The sequence below is a fragment of the Manduca sexta genome, chromosome 6, assembly GCF_014839805.1.
Source record: "Manduca sexta isolate Smith_Timp_Sample1 chromosome 6, JHU_Msex_v1.0, whole genome shotgun sequence".
NCBI classification, from domain to species: domain Eukaryota; kingdom Metazoa; phylum Arthropoda; class Insecta; order Lepidoptera; family Sphingidae; genus Manduca; species Manduca sexta.
In genome coordinates this window covers 9098153-9118081 of record NC_051120.1, presented here as the reverse complement: position 1 = coordinate 9118081, position 19929 = coordinate 9098153, and the positions used below count along the sequence as shown (strand labels likewise).

Here is a 19929-nt window from a genome sequence, read left to right as displayed (position 1 = left end):
AGCCGCGAGCAAGAACTTACAAATAACACGACGAATATGTACATTGTACACGTATATTTGATTTAATTACAATCAATTTTGATTCAAGTTATGTCTATTCGACGTATAAGTCCAAATAACTCGATATACAGGCAACAATTTAAATGAATTAACGAACAGATAACTATATCTATTCACATACATTGGAAACACAAAGGTACAACTGCTAAATAGAGTTGGGTGAGTTACTTTAGTGTGTTGTCTGAGGAAACCTTGGACAGGGGGAGGACAGATATGTTTCATGTCTTATATACCTGAGTTTATTTTATTTATTTAAGAATCTTTAAAGGATATAGGTACAGAGTTCAAGCCTTAATTCAACGTAATTTGCCATAATAACTGGGCAAATGTATTACAAAAAACATTCAAGAAAATCGCAATTACAATATAGGCAATAGGCCCTATTGATAATTCAATAGTTATAAATGCGAATATAACTCTGACTTTTATACTGCCACGGCTGAACCGCTGTACCGATTATGATGTCATTTGGTATGGAGATAGTTTGAGACCCTAAGAAGGATAAAGGATACTTTTGCCGAAGTCGCGAGCAAAAACTAGTCTATACTTAAACAATTTTGTATTAATGTAAGACTTAATAGTTAATTGATTACTCGCTCCTACAATTACAAACTGTATAAACTCTTTGTCTTTATAATGTTAACGATAAAAACGAACTAGGTAATTCCGAAAAAAAAAACATAAATAAGTATCCACCACAATAGACGTTGACGAATTTTACGAAGTGAAGTGATAAAAACTAAATTAAACTTAATGAGAAGCATTACTCGCAATTTTGAAGTTGATGTTCACTAAAACTCAATAAAGCAACCCGTCTCAAAACTTTAGAATTGCTTGGTCAGAATCAATACAAAAATGTTAAGCACTACATTTGCGGAGGGAAACTGCCTTGTAAGGTCATGCGAATGAAATATAAACGTCTCAAATTAAATTACAGCAATTCTTTAGCAGTAGTATCATGGTTTGTACTGACAGTGGATTTAATATCAAATGTTGTATTTTGATTTCCATATAAACGATCTCAAGATTTTTTTTTCTCCTTTGTGTAAGTACCAACCAATTGCTAACTAATGAGCAGTAACAATAATCTCATTTTCATTATTAATGACATTTTTAATAAACGTTTCTTTCGATCTATCACAAAAAAGTGACCAATCAGAACAAGGCTTTTTATGAGACGCTTACAAATAAAGTTATTTTGATTGATTCATTCTCGGAGTCGGTTTGAAGAATGAGATTGTTTATTGAAAACGGCTGTTAGATATTTCTTACTATAGGTACAACTAGCTTATCAATAGTATATAATAATATCAGCCCTGTATTATATACTTGCCCACTGCTGAGCACGGGCCTCCTCTACCGTTGCGGTGAGTTACCGTACTGATAGGGATTAGGCCTTAGTCCTCCACGCTGGCCTAGTGCGGATTGGTAAACTTCACACACCTTCGAAATTCCTATAGAAAACTTCTCAGATGTGCAAGGTTAATAAAAGGTGCAATAGTATATGAATTAATGAAATTAATGACACCTCTGACTGCCTCATTTACATCTAAATCATGACTGTTGCTAGTCCATCTAATACTAAAAGCAAAAAGTTACAAAATATATTCACAAAGTCTATAATACGTAGCAGTTTATGTAATATAACAGGCTTGCCTAGCGAACTTTCCTTCTAATCCCGAGAGAACATTGTCTGATCACGCCTTCCTAGCAAATGTTGTTTAATTAAACTTTTATGTAATTATGTGGTTTCTTCTGAAACATCTTGTAACAGCGCCTACCCGGGGAGACCTTTGTTTATTACATAAAGTGTTTCATCTGAAAATTAGTTTGCAACTTTCTAATAATCTATTGGTTGTCTTTGATCAGGCTTATTGATGCCGAAGCCGTTGTTACACAGTTCTAATTAAATGTCATCGGAGTCTAGATTAAATTCAATTAACTTTTGCCGCAAACGGCTTTGATATTGTGGTATTTTTTTTATTAACTCTTTGTTTGCAGTTGTTTCGATAAGGTATTTATTTGATATCACTCACTAAGTTTGTTAACTTCATAAGTTAGTAAATATCATACTGTTATTATTGTCCTTTCGTACATTGATGGTTTATAAAGTTGCTTTGTATCTTTGTTGCTTTGTAAGATTCACTAAAGTCCTGCATTACACTACATTACACTGCATTTTTCGTTCAGATTATCCGGGAATTGTTTACAATGATACAAATTGCGTGGGACGCCTCTGGCCAGATGGCGGGATGACTTGATGCATAAAGCAGCAGCCGAGATCTGTGGCGTACCTTGAGAGATGCCTATGTCCAACAGTGGACAGCAATGGGCTGATTATAATAATGATACGAATGGATTTTTTAGAATTGCAAATGAGTTTTAAATAATTATTTATTATGAATAATGATTTTAATACTCATTAAAATCGCATGATTATAACCATTGCGTGCTTATTTGTGATCTATTTTATTCATCAGAACTCACTGAATATTTAATTATAATCTATTTTATAACGCGTCTTGGAGGAAATTTTTTATTAGATCGGCTTTTTTAAAAACCACTGGTATTTTTCAAGTAAACAGCATTTTTATTCTAAAGTTTTTTTGCAATTAATTAATTATAGTTAGTTCTGTTGTTACTGGTTCAAGGAAATAATTAAGTACTACTAGAATATTCATAAATTGAAATGGAATTTTTATGGCTCGTCGGTATTTTAGGGTTCCGTGCCTCAAAAGGAACTCTTAGAGGATCACATTTATCCGTTTGTCTTTCTGAGCCTTTTTCTCAAGAAAGTATGAAGTTAAAATTTATACTAAATATTTGGGCTTATCGTGTCTTTCACTTGTGAAAAATTAAACTTATAAGTCAACGCTATCAAAGATATTATGATCGTTTGATTCGTGTATTTTTCAATTGCACAAGGGAATCAAAACATATAGAATACTTCCCGTTGACCTAGAATCATAGGGCAAGCAGTCTCACAACAAATTATATGAAAGATCTGTAAATCATAAACATATACTTTAATAACAAAAAAACGAATTTACTATTACAAACTTATTATTTACGCTTGGTACAATAACCGTGTGTAGGGATCAAAAGGCAGTGTTAAGTTTGCATATACTCAGATATCTTACCTCCAAGTTTGTACGGAATCCTTCACACGAGTCCAACTCGCACTTGTCCCGTTTATTTATCAATGAATTTTTGAAATGTTTAACAAGCTCATATTTTATGTCACACGTGAGATCCTTGTCACCTGAATTTACACAAAATTCCATTACTTTGCACGAAATGCTTAAACAGGATGAAATGAATGAAATAAATACATATGGCCATTCAAACAAGATTATCGCTTTATTTAGAATCGTCTCTAACACTTTTATTACGCATGTTGCTATAATTTGGCCAAGTTTTTACGTTCGACCGCCTGACTCCCTCAAATCCCTGTAGAGCATTCAAAGTTGGACAAATGGTGTTGGAAAGACCGATACAAACTTTCCCAACGTGGGAATAGATCCCTTTGTATGATTCACGGTATTAGAATTCCTTGATGTGATAAAAAATAAACCATACCAAACAAACTTACAAGCATTACGCTTTGTCCTCAAAAGGGTAAACAGAGAGTACCCATTTTCGACATTTATGTTCTGTTCTATGACGTGATAGGGGCGAGCCTAACGCTATATCGAACACAAATTTTAGACTCTGGACTGAGAAACCCAACTCTACGTAATACAACTATGCCACGGAAGCAGTCAAACCATATCTTCTACATCCGGCAAGTTTATTTTGATGAAAATCATGATTTTAGCTAAACATAACAAGATAAAATTACGGCACTGCTCTGAAAATATAAGTATGTAAGTTTTTCATAATTAGTAACTAGAAATAGAGGCGATTTTTAAAAAATATTCTCAAAAGCGAATCCAAGTAAGGAAACTAGTTCAAAGCTTGGATATTAGGAAGCTGATACTCCGCTCTTCAATGTTACTTCCAAAACTAATTACAGAACCAAATCCAGTCTTAGCCCTAGTTTAGATTATTTTGAAGTTGTCAACACGCCTTGTTTAGTTTAATGAAATATTAGAGGCATTTCCAACGAAAATTTACTCGTAGAAACTATAACATTACTCTTTACATTAATATCATGTTCTGAGAAATACTTTCAAAATGACATGTGTAGTTCTCGACTTCTTTTGCAATTAGTTGTTCTAGATCTCTTAGCTAGAGGATTATTAAAGTCTAAATCAGGCAATTAAGATTATATTTACAACCCAAAATGGATTCTCACTACAGTTGTATAGGATAGTTAGTTATAAAAGAATTAATAGAAAGAAAGAAAGAAAAAAAGATTTATTATTGGGACAATAACAGCATAACATGTTCAATACTTAATGAGTGCCTCCTAGCTGAATTTTGGTCACGGCATCCAATCTTACCAGAAATCGGTCGGGTATATAAGAGATATTACAGTGAACAAGGGTGTAAACACATACGCTCAATACACAGGTGCACTCTCTGTTCGTTTACTCTCATAGTCTGGTGAGACGGCATTCTGACATGATCGAAGAAAGATCTCGCACAGGTCCTACGGCTTTACGTACATTTCGAGAGACGGGGTATCACACCGCCAACTTCCTGACCCCGAGCTGCGACTGTATATTTTTTAAGATAAAAATACCTAGTCCCGTTTTTTGACCTGACCCAGGGTTCGTACCTAGGAATTCTGTGAGTTACTCGTACTAGTGTTGCGTACGTATTACAACTTCGCCACCAATGCATTTATAATTATATATAATATTCCATATTTGTAGGCTAGTTTAAGGTCACTATAAAGTTAATTAACTCTTATATTTAGCTGTAATAACTAGTAGCTTAATACTAAAGTACTAATATAACAGAAAGCGAAATAACGAACCCAACCAAGGTCAAAAAATAACGTATGGTGTCGGCAACATAACATAAAATTAGAAAGAAAATTCACAAGAAACTCCACATTCGCGAAATGAAAAAATATATCCCTTGTACAAATATTAGCATGCGAGAATGTTTCATTTCGGAGCAACTTGTTTTTCATAACAATGAAAAAATCGGTTCCCTCTAGATTCTGTAACGTCAGCAATGATTTCTTATGTTTACGCGAATGTTAGACATTGAAATTAAACTACTTTTCGGATTATGTTGCGGTTTTTTTTGGAGATCGGATCACCAACAGCTAAAATTTTAAAAAGTTGTATAATTGTTAAATGTAGGTAGATATTGTAACTCTGACTTTGCGGATGAACAATACCTCAGTCCCTCCGGTGACCATGAGGGCTGCAAAGTCTTCGAAACGTCGGGAGAAAACTAAAATATAAAAAAAAACGGGATAGAATCCGAAAAGTTGTTTAATTTCAATCTGTAACATCAGTGTTGAGATTAGTTGAAGCGTTATTTTTCATGATTGATTGCGTCGTGTTGTTAGTTGTGTTTTTATTATTGATTAATTGTGAAATTAACTCATGATACCCTATATTTCATAGTAGTTTTTAAGTACATTATTGATCTGTTAAATATTTTACTGTAGTTATAATATTTTGTTATTCTTAACTTAATTGGTGTAATTGGTTTATCCGTTCTAATTGAAATAAATAAATAAAATTGGAGTCCTTGTTTGACTTAAGAGAGAATAACCATTAAGTTACATACGTATGGTGGGATAATCGGAAACCAAATATCCCACATTCATTTTTCAATAAAATTATCATTTCTGTTGTTGTTTAAGAATCAGTTTTTCTATTTCTTGTAATTGTAACAGCTATTAATTGTATATTTCGGCCAATATAATATTGTGATTCCTAATAAATATATTATAGAAATAATCATTTGCTTTAATTTTAAATTAGTGACATCTAGCGACAAAATATTAGCATAACGTGAAAAGTTCGAACCATAGTTTATTTCAACCAAGTACTGTTGTTAGTGTATTTAAAACAGGCAATTGACTTTCAATGTCCTTATTTCAAATGCAAGGCCCAGATCTTAAGCTAAATAATGTATGCATCAAGCTGCAAGAAAGTTTACTTAATATATTAGGATCTTATAAATATACATTAATTCTTATAAATATACTTAATATATTAGGATCTTATAAATATACAATACAAACGTAAATGATTTTTTTTTCTCTTAAAAGTGACGCTTAATTATTTAGAAAAAATATAAAAATTATTTTTTGTTATAATACTAAGTAGCATTTTAATTATAATCTGAATAGAAAATCTGTATAAATTTCTTCCTGTTTTTATTACCCACGGCTCTAAACATGTCTTGGAATAAAAGACCTTATGAGTGTTTTTTTAATGTATGGTGGTATGCAGGTGGTCCGATTGTCCGGTCAGGGTCTGATGATGGGATCCTGGTGAAATCGAAGGAAGCATATAGCATGATTCAGTATTCACGCGTGATGGCTTATTATTAGCGTATTTCATGTATAACTTGGTGTTTCTATACCGATTTCTATGATTCTTTTTTATGGAATATTTAATAATGTTAACTTTTTTAATTAGGGATGACTGAGAGCAGCCCCGGATCTTGAATTTTTTGAAGGCGGGGCAAAATCTGGGTTGGGTAGTTTTTGAGTTTAACACGTTCAGGCAGACAAATTCAGCGGGGGACTTTGTTTTATAATAAATTTTTGTATAACTTTTTAAGAGGAACAATCCCGTCATACATCATTGTTGCATAAGTTTAACCGTTTACGCAGCGCACGCAACAGAAGCTCTCAAAAATAATATATTTTCCCCGTTTTTGCAACATGTTGTAACTGTTACTGCTCTGCTCCTATTGGTCATAGCGTGATGATATATAGCCTATAGCACTCCAGGAACAAAGGGCTATCCAACATAAAAAATATTTTTTCAGTTCGAACCGGTAGTTCCTGAAATTATCCTTTACTGCTCCGCTCCTATTGGGTATAGCGTGATGACATATAACCTATAGCACGCCACGAACAAAGGGCTATCCAACACAAATTTTTTTTTTCAGTTTGAACCAGTAGTTCCTGAGATTAGAGCGTTCAAACAAACAAACAAATAAACTCTTCAGCTTTATATAATAGTATAGGGTATAGATGTCGCAGTAGTCAAAGTTGCGTTAATGATGAGATGTGTATTCGTCTGCCAAGTTTGAATTTCCCGCCCTCTAAATTCGCCGCCCGGGGCACGGGCCCTGGCTTGCCCCCCCCTAGATCCGGGGCTGACTGAGAGTGTTATAAACGTAAGAGTAGACAAATATAATGAGAAAGCTTCGAACTACTATGCTATCGGGAGCTACACGTGTTATTGTGAGTCAACCATAAAAGATAGGCATATGCTGTCGTGGGATATTTTTTATATAATTTTAAGGCGAACATTTCCGTCATACATGATTTCTGTGTAGCTTTAACCATTAAGGTTGCACACGCGGCGGAAGCTTAAAAAATGGAGTAACTTCTCCCGTTTTCCCAAAATTTTCCCTTCACTGCTCTGCTCCTATTAATTGCAGCGTGATGAAAAGTATATTATAACCAGCACAGGAGTATGACAAATAATTGTACCAAGTTTCGTTAAAATCCGTCGAGTAGTTTTTGTTTCTATAACGGTTATACAGACAGACAGACAGACAGACAGACAAAAATTTTACTAATTGCATTTTTGGCATCAGTATCGATCCCTAATCACTCCCTGATAGTTATTATTATTTTGGAAATATATTTCATGTACAGAATTGACCTCTCTACAGATTTATTATAAGTATAGATATATATCCCGCTGACGGTTGTCTAATTGTTTCAGAGAGCCTGCTCGGCGGGTAGGATGCGGCGGTATGTACCGCATAGTGCTATTAATGGCGGTGCTCACGCGGGCCATCGCCCCCCAAACCAGCGACAACGACAACGGTGAGTCTCTAGACATTCTGCTATCCTGGTATTTATATCGTCGGTGCTTAGTACTTTATATTCTTCTTTTGTTTTCTTTGGTCCAGGGGCCTTATTCTCTATCCCGCACGTTATTTTGACAGTGTGTAACAAGCACGTAACACAACGCATCATGTTTAGGACTATAGGAATTTGGCTTACAGAATACCATTCCACACATATTTCTCGAAGATAACATGACACGGCCGCGTTACGCGTTTACACTATCATACAGAATAAAGGCCCTGGTAGTAATATTTCAGCATGTCTTCGTAACATATTGATAAAAACTATTGACGGTTAGATATTTGATAACATTTTTTTTTCAAACTTAAATTCAGCAAGTCTTCGTATTTATTATATTGAGATATTGACGGTTAGATATTTGATAAAAAAAAAATTCCAAACTTAAAATGAGGCGCGCAAACTCGTCCGTTTTAAAATCTATACACGATAGCAACATATTTTCACATAGCCCAGTAATTATACTGAAATGTCCTTCATCGCGTACCACAATTAAAGTGAATTGTTTGGTGACATAAATAAATGAGTCGTACATAGCCGAATGATTTATATAAAAGACCACCTTTTTTTTTCGTAAGGAAAAACCTCTTGGATCTCTTTCGTGATTATACGAAGTAGTTGGGTGCCTACGATTATGTCTGATTTTGACGAACAAAAACCCTAATTGGTCTTTACCAACACTTTCGAAGGACAACAGCACCTTGAACCGAACATGGCGAAAGTATTCAAGTACTAACATTTACAACTTTGAGGACAAAACTTGTCCCCCGACAGTTTGTTTGTCATACATGAAAGATTACGTAGTAAGCCGACTAAATTATAGAATGATCTGCACATTTCGTTACTTGAAAATTTTCATCATAGTTTACGTAACAACAGTCGGTAATCCCAAACTTGGTCTAAACTTTTTACTTTCCTCCATTGTGTATTCGTTAGCTCTCTTGTCCTTTGTACATTGTGATCGTGTGGCATAATGACTTTTTAATAAAATTCTACTGTTTTATTCTCAGCTAGAATTTTAAAGTATCGACTACATCTACTAGTAGCCTAAGAATGTAAACTTTAAAGACTTTGAAGTTATATGTTCGATAATTATAACGAAAGTAGTTAAAAATATGTTTTTTTTTAAACAAGATTGGTAGCAGGTCTCTCAGATTCTTTCTCTGGTTAGGAATATCTATTTCTACCACTAGGCAGCAGTATACGTGCACTGTTACATACCGGTTTGCAGGGCATTGTAGCCAGCGTAATCACTAGGGATTATGAGACTTAGTCTTATGTCTCAAGATGACGAGCGCAGTGGAGCGCCACGCAGTATTTTGTAATTCAAATTTCTGTATGGTGGTGCTGCTGTTTATGGCTTCCTTAATGTCAGACGATTTTCATGCTCGTCGTATCGTGATACAACTGCAATAAAACCTCCATAGCTCTAAAGTTGTGTCTATATTCTACGTCATGATGGGTTAACTATCGATGGAACTAAACAAATGATAGGAATTGAATGTTCTTTTGTTGCGTTAGGTGAACTGGCTTTTCAAAAATTTATGATCCCAAAATGTGGTTAATTACAAAACTTTAACAGGTAAGATGGTAAAGAATAATTAATTTCTATAACCTTTAAAGGTGTCAGGTTGATCCGATAAAAAGAAAATTTCAAACTAAGTCTCTACGATTCCAATCTCGAAATCTAATTATTTATATTAAACCTTTTAATCAAGATTTCACAAACATTTATCCTTTTAATTACAATCGACTTATCATGGCGTCTTTTAATTTCCTTTTTATATTAAATGTCTGCTTAAGGGACTGCCTCGGTCGCGCAGTTGTATATACGAATGCAGTACTGAGACCTCAGGTTCGAACCCCGGACGGGCAGTGATGTTAAGTTTTTCTTCTCTGGGCCCTTATTCTGTATGATAATGTAAACGCGTAACGCGGCCGTGTCATGTTATCTTCGAGAAATGTGTGTGGAATGGTATTCTGTAAGCCAAATTTCTATAGTCCTAAACATGATGCGTTGTGTTGCGTGCTTGTTACACACTATCAAAATAACGTGCGGGATAGAGAATAAGGCCCCTGTACCATTACATCAGCTCGCATTCGAAGTTTGACTATCGAATAACAATATTGTTACGCGCCGCTATCCTAGCCGATGACATCGGGCGTTTCCGGAAGTATTCGGCTGCGCGGGCAGGCTGGTAGAAGAGAAAATGTGTTACGCGGCGACTATTCTATTATTATCTCGTAGTCAAAAAATGTCTAAAATTGTATTTTGTTATTATTTTTGCTAATATAATGTACAATACTGTAAAAAGAGCGTTTAATAATATATTAGTCACTGACTCCAAAATTGGTAACTAGCATATACCTCGTATCGTTTTTAATGGTTTTCGAAGCAGGTAAATTTTTTTGTTAAAAAGTTTATTATTATATTAGAATTTTCTAAAATATTTTAACTGTCGACGATCCAATCTACACTGTGCACTCATTGTGCGTAGATCGGACCGTCAACAGCAAAAATAAAAAAATAAGTATATTATTATAAAATGTAGGTAGATATTTCAACTATAACTTTACGGACGACGAACACCTCAATACGCCCCGTGACTGGCTGCTGTCTTCGAAACGTCGCCTCGAGAAAAAATTATAATATTATGAAACAACGATGAAACCCGAAAAATAGTTTTATTTCAATAACAAATTACGCTTAATAATTATAATGTTAGGAGTTTGAAGTACTCGCATTCAAAGTTTGTCGTTATTTAAAATATTTATGAAGCAGTTATGTTTGTATTTGATGTTATTTGAAGCCCAACTATCACTTATACTGGGGGTAGTTGATAAATAAATAAAGTAATTTATTACCTTTCAATTAAAAAATAATACAACAGATTAAGCAAGCATAATATTAGTGAAAGACAAAAGCAAATGACTCGGCATGTGCTGACCGAAACCAGAGTCTAGATCAGCGCTGGTTTTCAGTAAAGCGGTACAAGATGCAAGGCAGTCCGTAGCCACGAATTGTTCGCACGTGGTAATACTAACCTGTTTCCAGTAATGAGACGTGTAAAAGGAATGTGAATTTTTTAAAATTCATTGTAATCAAATATTTACTGAGTAAAGTGTACTTTATGTTAACATGAACTGGTAAGATTCTACAGTAACAAGCTTCTGGGCCCTTATTCTGTATGATAGTGTAAACGCGTAACGCGGCCGTGTCATGTTATCTTCGAGAAATGTGCGTGGAATGGTATTCTGTAAGCCAAATTTCTATAGTCCTAAACATGATGCGTTGTGTTACGTGCTTGTTACGCACTGTCAAAATAACGTGCGGGATAGAGAATAAAGCCCCAGTATTCATCTTTAAATTAGACTCTAATCTTATCGGAATACATATTTTTCAAAATTAATTTGTATTTTACGTTTATATAGTACGTTTTATAAGTATCATAGCAACGAACCCCCTTATTCATAGACGTTTTTTATCTAAGGACGGAGTAAAGCTGTGATAACAAGTCTGTTTCTCAGTGCTGACGGCACGGCAGCCTTCGCAGTGCGTAGACATACGGCCGCTGTGATTGGCTAATATTGAGATACAATAATAAAAAACGTTTATGAATAAGGGGGTAAGACCGTAATTAACATAAGATTGCGCCAATGAATTGTGCAACATCAATTTATATGGCTTTGATAAATTATATGTCTAGATGGAGTGCCGTGCTTCATTGACTTTTAGAGCTTTTAGTGTCTAGCTAGACATATTGTTAATCAAAGGTGGTGTACGATTCGAAAAGTAAATCAATGTGATAAAAAATATTTAACGGATTTTATTGCGGTTTTTTATATTATTATTTTCTCCCGACGTTTCGAAGACTTTGCAGCCTTCATGGTCACGAGGGGGCTGAGGTGTTGGTCATCCGCAAAGTCAAAGTTACAATATCTACCTACATTTTTCAAATATACAACTTTTTTAAATTTTAGCTGTTGACGGTTCGATCTACGCAGAATGAGCTCACAGTGTTTTGAGGTCCGGCAGCCGGTCTTTTGGGATCCGATTTAATTAAGTTTAGTTTTTATTTCAATGTCTAACGTTCGCGTAAACATAAGAAATCATAATAAATCAATGTGTATAGAAATATTTAATGTGAAATATAAAACGGAACCTTTCTTGCAGTAACTCAAAGCACTGAGCCATCGATGCCAGCGACAAGCAGTATGACTCCACCGCCCACGGTATTCCGAAGCATCCGCGTCACGTCGAGGCCGCGACGGCCCGGCATGCGTCAGAAAGGCGATTCACCGATGCTCAACTACATATTCGATAGCTACGCTACGAGCAATAAGCATTTTCATGACAAGTAAGTAATATTATACATCAGAAGAAGCTAGCGCGTTGTTTAAAATATATATGCATCAAAGAGTCAGTCGCCTTTTTCACTAGTAAGATTACGTCGTCAGCATTATATGGATTAGGATACGATGGGATTGACATGCCACCTTCGGATGAAAGCCCCTAAATAAAAATAGAATAAAAAAAGAAAAGAAAGTAATATTATTTATTTGACTAGCCAACAATTGTTTACAGTAATACAATTTTAAAACGGGAACAAGTAATTTAAGTGCAACAATTTCTTATAGGTTAGTTTCACATGCACAAAATTGATTAATAAAACATTAAAATAATATTATCATTATGACTATAATATAAGGTCATTTTAAAATGGACACAATCATATAACTTATAAGCGCTATAATTTCTTACAGGCTAGTTCCACATGCGTAAAATAAGTTAATAAAGCATTAAAATAAAATTATTATGGCAAGTTAATTTTGACACAGCGTTACTAAATGAAACCAATTACTTATGTTGAAAATAACGTTTTAAAATAAATTACTAGATCTATAGATGTAAAACAAGAAAGGTTAGTTTCGAATAAAATAAATATTAATAAAAAAATATTGTATTTTACACGCCATATCTCAACTACTACGCTGAGAAATTTCGTCGCTACGACAATCACACTTTCAGACAGAAATACACTCACGCACACGCCATATACGTACTGAACTACAAAATGAAATGAAACGGGAAAGTCAAACCGGGATTTTTGGTGAAAATATTAATTATTCATGGATGATTTTTGGCATAATGTTAGTAAAGGTATTACTAGTATGTGGTTTCATTTAACGCAATGTGAAAATGATCCTGTATATAAAGTATATATCTTTCTTTAATTGCTTTGAATTTCAAGGAAAGCTTGCCATTCGCCTGTTGGTAAGCGATAAGATTGCCAATAAACTGTAAAAAAATCATCCAACGTCTTGAATTACAAATTATAGTTTGGTATTCCACTGCGCTCGCCATCCTGAGACATGAGATGTTAAGTTTCATTATTTCCAGTAGTTACACTGGCTACAATGTCCTTCAAACCGGAACACAACGGTGACTACACACTGCTGCTTGGCGGCAGAAATAAACATTGCAGTGGTACCTACCCAAGCGGACTCCCACATAAAGGAGACCTACCACAAGTACTTGTACCCGACATTAAACTAAGATCATTCTTTCGAAATAAAAAATATGTTAAAATATTCTTATAACAATAAACACTAGCTTTCGAGTAAAATATTCATCTCACATTGTTACTGTGGCTGAAATATTCTATCCACTCAGACGAATTCCTGGCTCCACACAGGAAACTACTAGTACTTAATTGAAATTGTCTATTAAAAATAGAATTATATACATGATTCAACTTAAAATAAATTAATATTAGAAAGAAAGAAATAAGAAGATAATATTTATTTGTTACAAGCAAAATTACATAATAATTACAAAAACAAAATATTTAAATCTATATGCTCGTCACAAAAGCGGCGATAAAAAAACACTAGTGCTGGTCTTCCGCTGGGCTGTTTTGTGATGCCACGGGTGCCAAAGCCATAAACAGTGAAAAACTAAAAGCTAACGAGCATCATGAATGCCCCATGCAAATAGTATCCTATGAGTGCAAATAGTATTTCTAAGTCCTGAAACAAGGCTTACCCTGTATTTTGAGTGACCAGTGACAGAAGTAGCTTTAACTGAGTGTTAGGGAGAAAAGAAGATAAAAGCTAACAAAAGAAATAAAAAATAATAAATAATAAAAAATATTAATGCATATAGAAATATTTAAAAAAATGAATCGCCTCCGATGGTGAGGATATATTTTATATCCGCCAGGATAGCGACCGACGTACTCAAAATGTTAAAATCAACCATAGTTACCCACGTAAGTGTGTCGTGTTCCAGGATCATTCTGTGTATATTCGGTTCCAATAGACCGGTGTAATTGTATCGAATGCTGGGCCCTTATTCTCTATCTCACACGTTATTTTGACAGTGCGTAACAAGCACGCAACACAACGCGTCATGTTTAGGACTATAGAGATTTGGCTTACAGAATACCATTCCACGCACATTTCTCGAAGATAACATGACACGGCCGCGTTACGCGCTTACACTATCATACAGAATAAGGGCCCTGAGAGGTAATCATCTCTCGTCAGTCGACATTTGAACCCTACTCCACTTACCATCAGGTGCAGTGGAGGCACAATGCTTTGCTTGTTAAAAAAAATCAAAAATGTAATATTACACCAATTTTACATTTTATTATTAGAAAAAATAAAACGTCTAAAAGTCTATTTTATTCATGACTTATTCACCCGCGTGCCCTGTTAACTAAGAATAAACGTTTCGTTGAAATATAAACCATAAATATTTAAAACAGAGTTTGTTTTTGAATCCAATGAATCAACGTTACGAGACATTGTATCAAGACTGGAGTAATGTAAAATTTCCATAAGGCCCATTATAATGAAATGTTTTTGTGTTGTGTAGTTGTAAATTTTATGAACCGTTAAGAAAATGTGCTGTTAAATATTATAGTCCTTATTTTAATATACCCGTTATTTACACTAATATTTTAGAGCGGAATAGTCTGTTTGTTTGTAGTGTCTGATCTCTGGAATTACTGAACCGATTTTAAAAATTTGAAAGAATTACGAAACTAATTTACTCCTAGGTGCCATACGCAATTTTAATCCCGAAAAATCTTTTCAACGCGAGCGGAACTGCGTGAAAGATCTAGTTTTTCCATAAATATTAAATAGTGGAACGCAATTCATGTTAATGCTTAACAATCTCCTGCTTGATAATTTATCACGAATTATTTATTCTATCTACATTATTCCCAATCCAATGTTTGCTAGACGCAACACAATATTACGGAGGGTCTGATAATTTTTAATTCAACGTTCTCTCTGACATTAATATATCTCAAACAAGCTCGTGTACCATCAAGTGATATATTTGTCACATTATTTCATGAACAAATGGGCTTCTTCTACTTCTTAAGCGCTTCAAGGGCCGCTGATGAACAAAGTACTCATAGGCGCCGGGAAGGGGGTGCAAGTAGGTGCACGCGCATCCCCCTGCCCACAAAAATATAAGTCACTGAATAAATCTGCAACAATGGGATCTATAGACCAGAGGTTTTTTAAGATAAAGCATTTTTAATTACTACTAGTAGGTTTCTCATATGTGAGAGTCCGCCTGGATAGCTACCACCGCAATGTCTATTTCTGCCGCCAAGCAGCAGTGTGTAGTCACTGTTGTGTTCCGGTTTAAAGGACATTGTAGCCAGTGCAACTACTGAACATAATGAGACTTAGCAACTGAAATCTCAGGCGAGCGCAGTGGAATACAATACTTTGTAATTCAAGGTGTTTAATGGTGTTTCTACTCTGTATGAGCGGTCGTATCGATTACGAATATACGAACGGCAAGCTCGTCTCGTCATTCAAAGCAATAAAAAAATACTAATAATGTAGTATAGAGCGTAGCAGCACCTCTCTGAAACTAATCTCGGCTGCGCCCATGATGGAAAGATTATGAAAATATTTCGAAGTTTGTTAGAAGTAAACGCAGCGAAATCTGAATAGATTTGGATGAAATTTGGCACACGTATAGACCATATCTTGGATTAACACATAGGCTACTTTGTTTTCCAGTAATTTTCTCCCATGGGAAGTAATGGGACTTTTCAATCTGATTTCTTAGATAGATGGCGCTAGCGTTGTATTAGTTATCATAAATCGTTACAGTGTTTTAAGATCTTGTACCGAGAAAGTCTAAGCAGACGATGCCGCGATCAAAACTTAGTCATTCATAAAAAGATCAAAACATATTTGGCTGTAGCGAGTGTTCGTAATGTATTTGTTTTAAATTACTTCAAGCAATAAATCACTTAAATATCAAATTAGAATAACTTTATTTGACTAATCGCTTTAAACTTTGTTCATAAAGTTTGTTTTATATCCAAAACTACACTCACATATCACTGTAATACGAAAATAAGCGTAAACAACTGTAAATTAAAGTGGTGTCGAAAACACGTGTCTTAGTTTATTGTGTTAGAGTTGTTTATTGCTTGACAACTTAATTGCATCACGTGAGCTGAATTTAGTATTATACGCTAGTCAATTATCCCTTTTAGTTCTATTAGTGAGATATCTTATTATCTCTACTGGCATTTATTTATGAATTGTGACATTTATATAGAGTTTTCGTGACATTGTGTTTATAAATGAAACCATATAATTGTCTTCTGAAAAATAACACTTAACTTTAAGTTACTCCAACCATAGGTGCCCAATAAAAAAGTGTAACTTTCAAACAAAATATCAATATATAAAATAATAAAATATATATATATTTTTTTATTTTTCCTATTTTGCGTCGTTTTTCATTGATACTCCGCTCATATCATAGCGTGATGTTATAGTCTATAACCTTCCTCAATAAACGGCCTATCGACCACTAAAATATTTTTTTCAATTCGAACCATTAATATGTGAGATAAGAGCATACAAACAAACAAACTCTTCTTTATATATTAGTATAGATTACGCTACTGTGTGACATAAGCTCAATTCGTAGGCATGCCACGTTTATCCAAGAGTTGCCACTTTGAATAAAACCGCTCCTAGTTAGGGTCACATTTTCCTTTTGCAAAAAACAGCGTCTAACATATGTTGCGACGGTTTTTTATAAATCACGCGCCGCATAACATAACTCTGGCTTTTTATTCATCTATCGTGAGTACAAATGAGAATAACATTTTATCGTACGGTGAATATATTTATGATAGCCCAGTTGGTTGTGGAACGGACTGCCGAGACAAATGTCCGCAGGTTCAAATCCCAAGGGCACATATCTCTGACTTTTCTGAATATTATGTGTGTATTCTTTGTGAATTATCGCTTGCTTTAATGGTGAAGGAAAACATCGTGAGGAAACCTGCATACCTAAGAAATTCTCTATAGGAATTTTCGAGGGTGTGTAAAGTCTACCAATCCGCGCTAGGCCAGCGTGGTGGACTAAGGCCTAATCCCTCTCAGCAGTAGAGGAGGCCCGTGCCCATCAGTGGAACAGTATTTAATACAGGCCTGATATTATTATTATATTTATGGTTTATTACTGCTCATAACCGAATCGTGTTAATCTAGATAATAAGTCTTCGGGTCTTCATATCTCATTATCTAGACAAAGGTTTGTACTGAGTTTAATAACAATGTACTCAAATCTATATATATTATAAAACAAAGTCCCAATGTCTATCAGTCCGTATGTTATCGATTTTCTCAAAATTTACTGAACGGATGCTTATGAAATTTGGTATGGAGACAGTTTAAGACCCTAGGAAGATTTAAGGCTACTTTCTGTCTCAGGAAAATATATAGCGGGACTTTTATCCCGGAAAACTCCTTCACACGGGCGAAGCTGCGAGCAGTGACATAAAAATAGTTATTTCAAGACTTACTTTGCTTAATTGAGAACGATTTAAGGACCTGTTTCACAATGTTTAAAATATAAATATTTTGGTGGTGATAGAATATATTTTATATCCGAATAATGACCACCGTACACAAGGTGTTAAAACCCGCCATAGTGGTTCATATAAGTGTGTCGCGTTCCGGGAACAGCCTATGTATATCCGGTTCCAACCGGCCGGCATAATTGTGTCGACTGCCGAGGGGTAGTTATCTCTCGTCAGTCGACTTTCTATTGGACCCCACTCCACTTACCATCAGGTGCAGTGGGATCACTTAGCCGTGGCAGTTAAAAAAAAAAGAAACCATTTCTATATTTTTATACCTTATCTTTCAGATTAACAAGCTATTCAAAATCCACTCTAACCCCTACATTCATATTTAACTTCTTTCCAGATTCCGCCACTTTATCGTACATTCATACATACATAAAATCACGCATTTTATCCCCGAAGGGGGTATGCAGAGGCGCAACTAGGGCACCCACTTTTCGCCAAGTATGTTCCGTCCCATGATGTGATAGGGGGCGAGCCTATCGCCATATCGGGCACAAATTCCAGACTCCGGGCTGATTCTGAGCAGAAAAACCCAAATATCACTTTGCCCGACCCGGGATTCGAACCCAGGACCTCAGAGCGCTATTGTACCGGACATGCAATACAACTACGCCACCGAGGCAGTCTCTCAGTCACTTTATCGTGGACTTATAAAAATTGTCATCCCCTGGTTACCGTATAAGACAGGTGAAACTGAATGCAATCTTTATTTTTTTTACATTTACTTGGGACTTTAACTTTTGTACTTGGCAAACCAATATTGTATTCGACACTTCACAGGTACTCCGTTGTGATCGATTCGCAAAAAAAATTGACTCTCCCTACTTTGCGTTAAGCCGTCTAACGGCCAAAGTCCAGTCTAAATTTCATCCAAGTTCATTCGGCTTTTATGAGTTCACTTCGATTTCAATCAAGAAAAATATAACAGAATACGAGCTGAATTATTTGAAAACTCGACTGTAAATAATTTGAAAATATAACACCGAAAATGATAAGTTAAATTTATTTAGAAGTAAGTATATCAAATTAAATTTATTTTGGACTTTTTCAATTAGGAGATAAAAGCAGTTCATCATAAAATTATAACCTGACCGAGCAAGAGTAAAACAATTGAACGTTTACAAACGACTGTATTTAATTCATTTATGCTGTAGGTATTTTATTTTATGAATAACTTTATACAACATATAATACAACTGAAAAATCAGACTTAAATAAATATAATTTTATGTATGTATATGATTCTAAATAAAATAAAATAATTTTTGTATTTACTTCTTGCATCTAGCTGAAAGCATCTGGCCGAATTTACAATTTATTGTCTGCCTGACAAGAACCTGATCTTTTGTATCCAATTCCGGATAAATGAAAAGTGTTACTTGGATTTGGATTCAAATCCAAAATCTCAAACTCTCAACACATACTCCTACTCCACCAAAAACTAGATTTATTATTGATACATAAATGATGTTCAAATAATAAACGTGCTAACCCAAAATACAAAATATAGACACTGCAAGTTCCAAAGACATAATTAGGAAGGCATGTGTACCTTCTGCGTATAATATTGGCAAGTTGGCGTTGTTTGGCCCAAAATGGTTGTTAATGAAACATGATATTAACAGATAGTTTAGATGAACGTCGTTTGCACCAACTGTCGTGAACTGGAAGTGTTGACTGAGGATGTTTGGCTTTTCTTGTTTAAGTACTTTGATGCTTGGGGGAAGCTAAAATATTAGGATTTCAGATGTAACACTGTTTGCATCCTTTGCGTTCAGATGTAAGACATCCTTTAAGTTTTGCTATCGTGTTGTCTTTTACTTTAGAAAATATACACTCCATATTATTTTTGTATAAATTTTAGTCCAGTTTTAAGAGATTCCCTACACAGTTGCTAAAATAATAATTCTAACCCGTTCCTTAAAGATTGCAATATACTCAATATTCCTCTAATATAAGTGTTTATAGCTG

General features: G+C 34.7%; 1 protein-coding gene across 1 annotated transcript in view; it reads left to right on the top strand.

The window, feature by feature from the left end:
* LOC115440522 (hemicentin-1) overlaps window positions 1–19929 on the top strand; it is an 81131-nt gene that overhangs the window by 38048 nt on the left and 23154 nt on the right. Inside the window, exons 2-3 of the mRNA XM_030164865.2 lie at window positions 7881–7984; window positions 12201–12384. Of these exons, the coding sequence (XP_030020725.2) occupies window positions 7912–7984; window positions 12201–12384 (257 nt within the window). The 5' untranslated portion in view covers window positions 7881–7911. The remainder of the gene's footprint in view (window positions 1–7880; window positions 7985–12200; window positions 12385–19929) is intronic.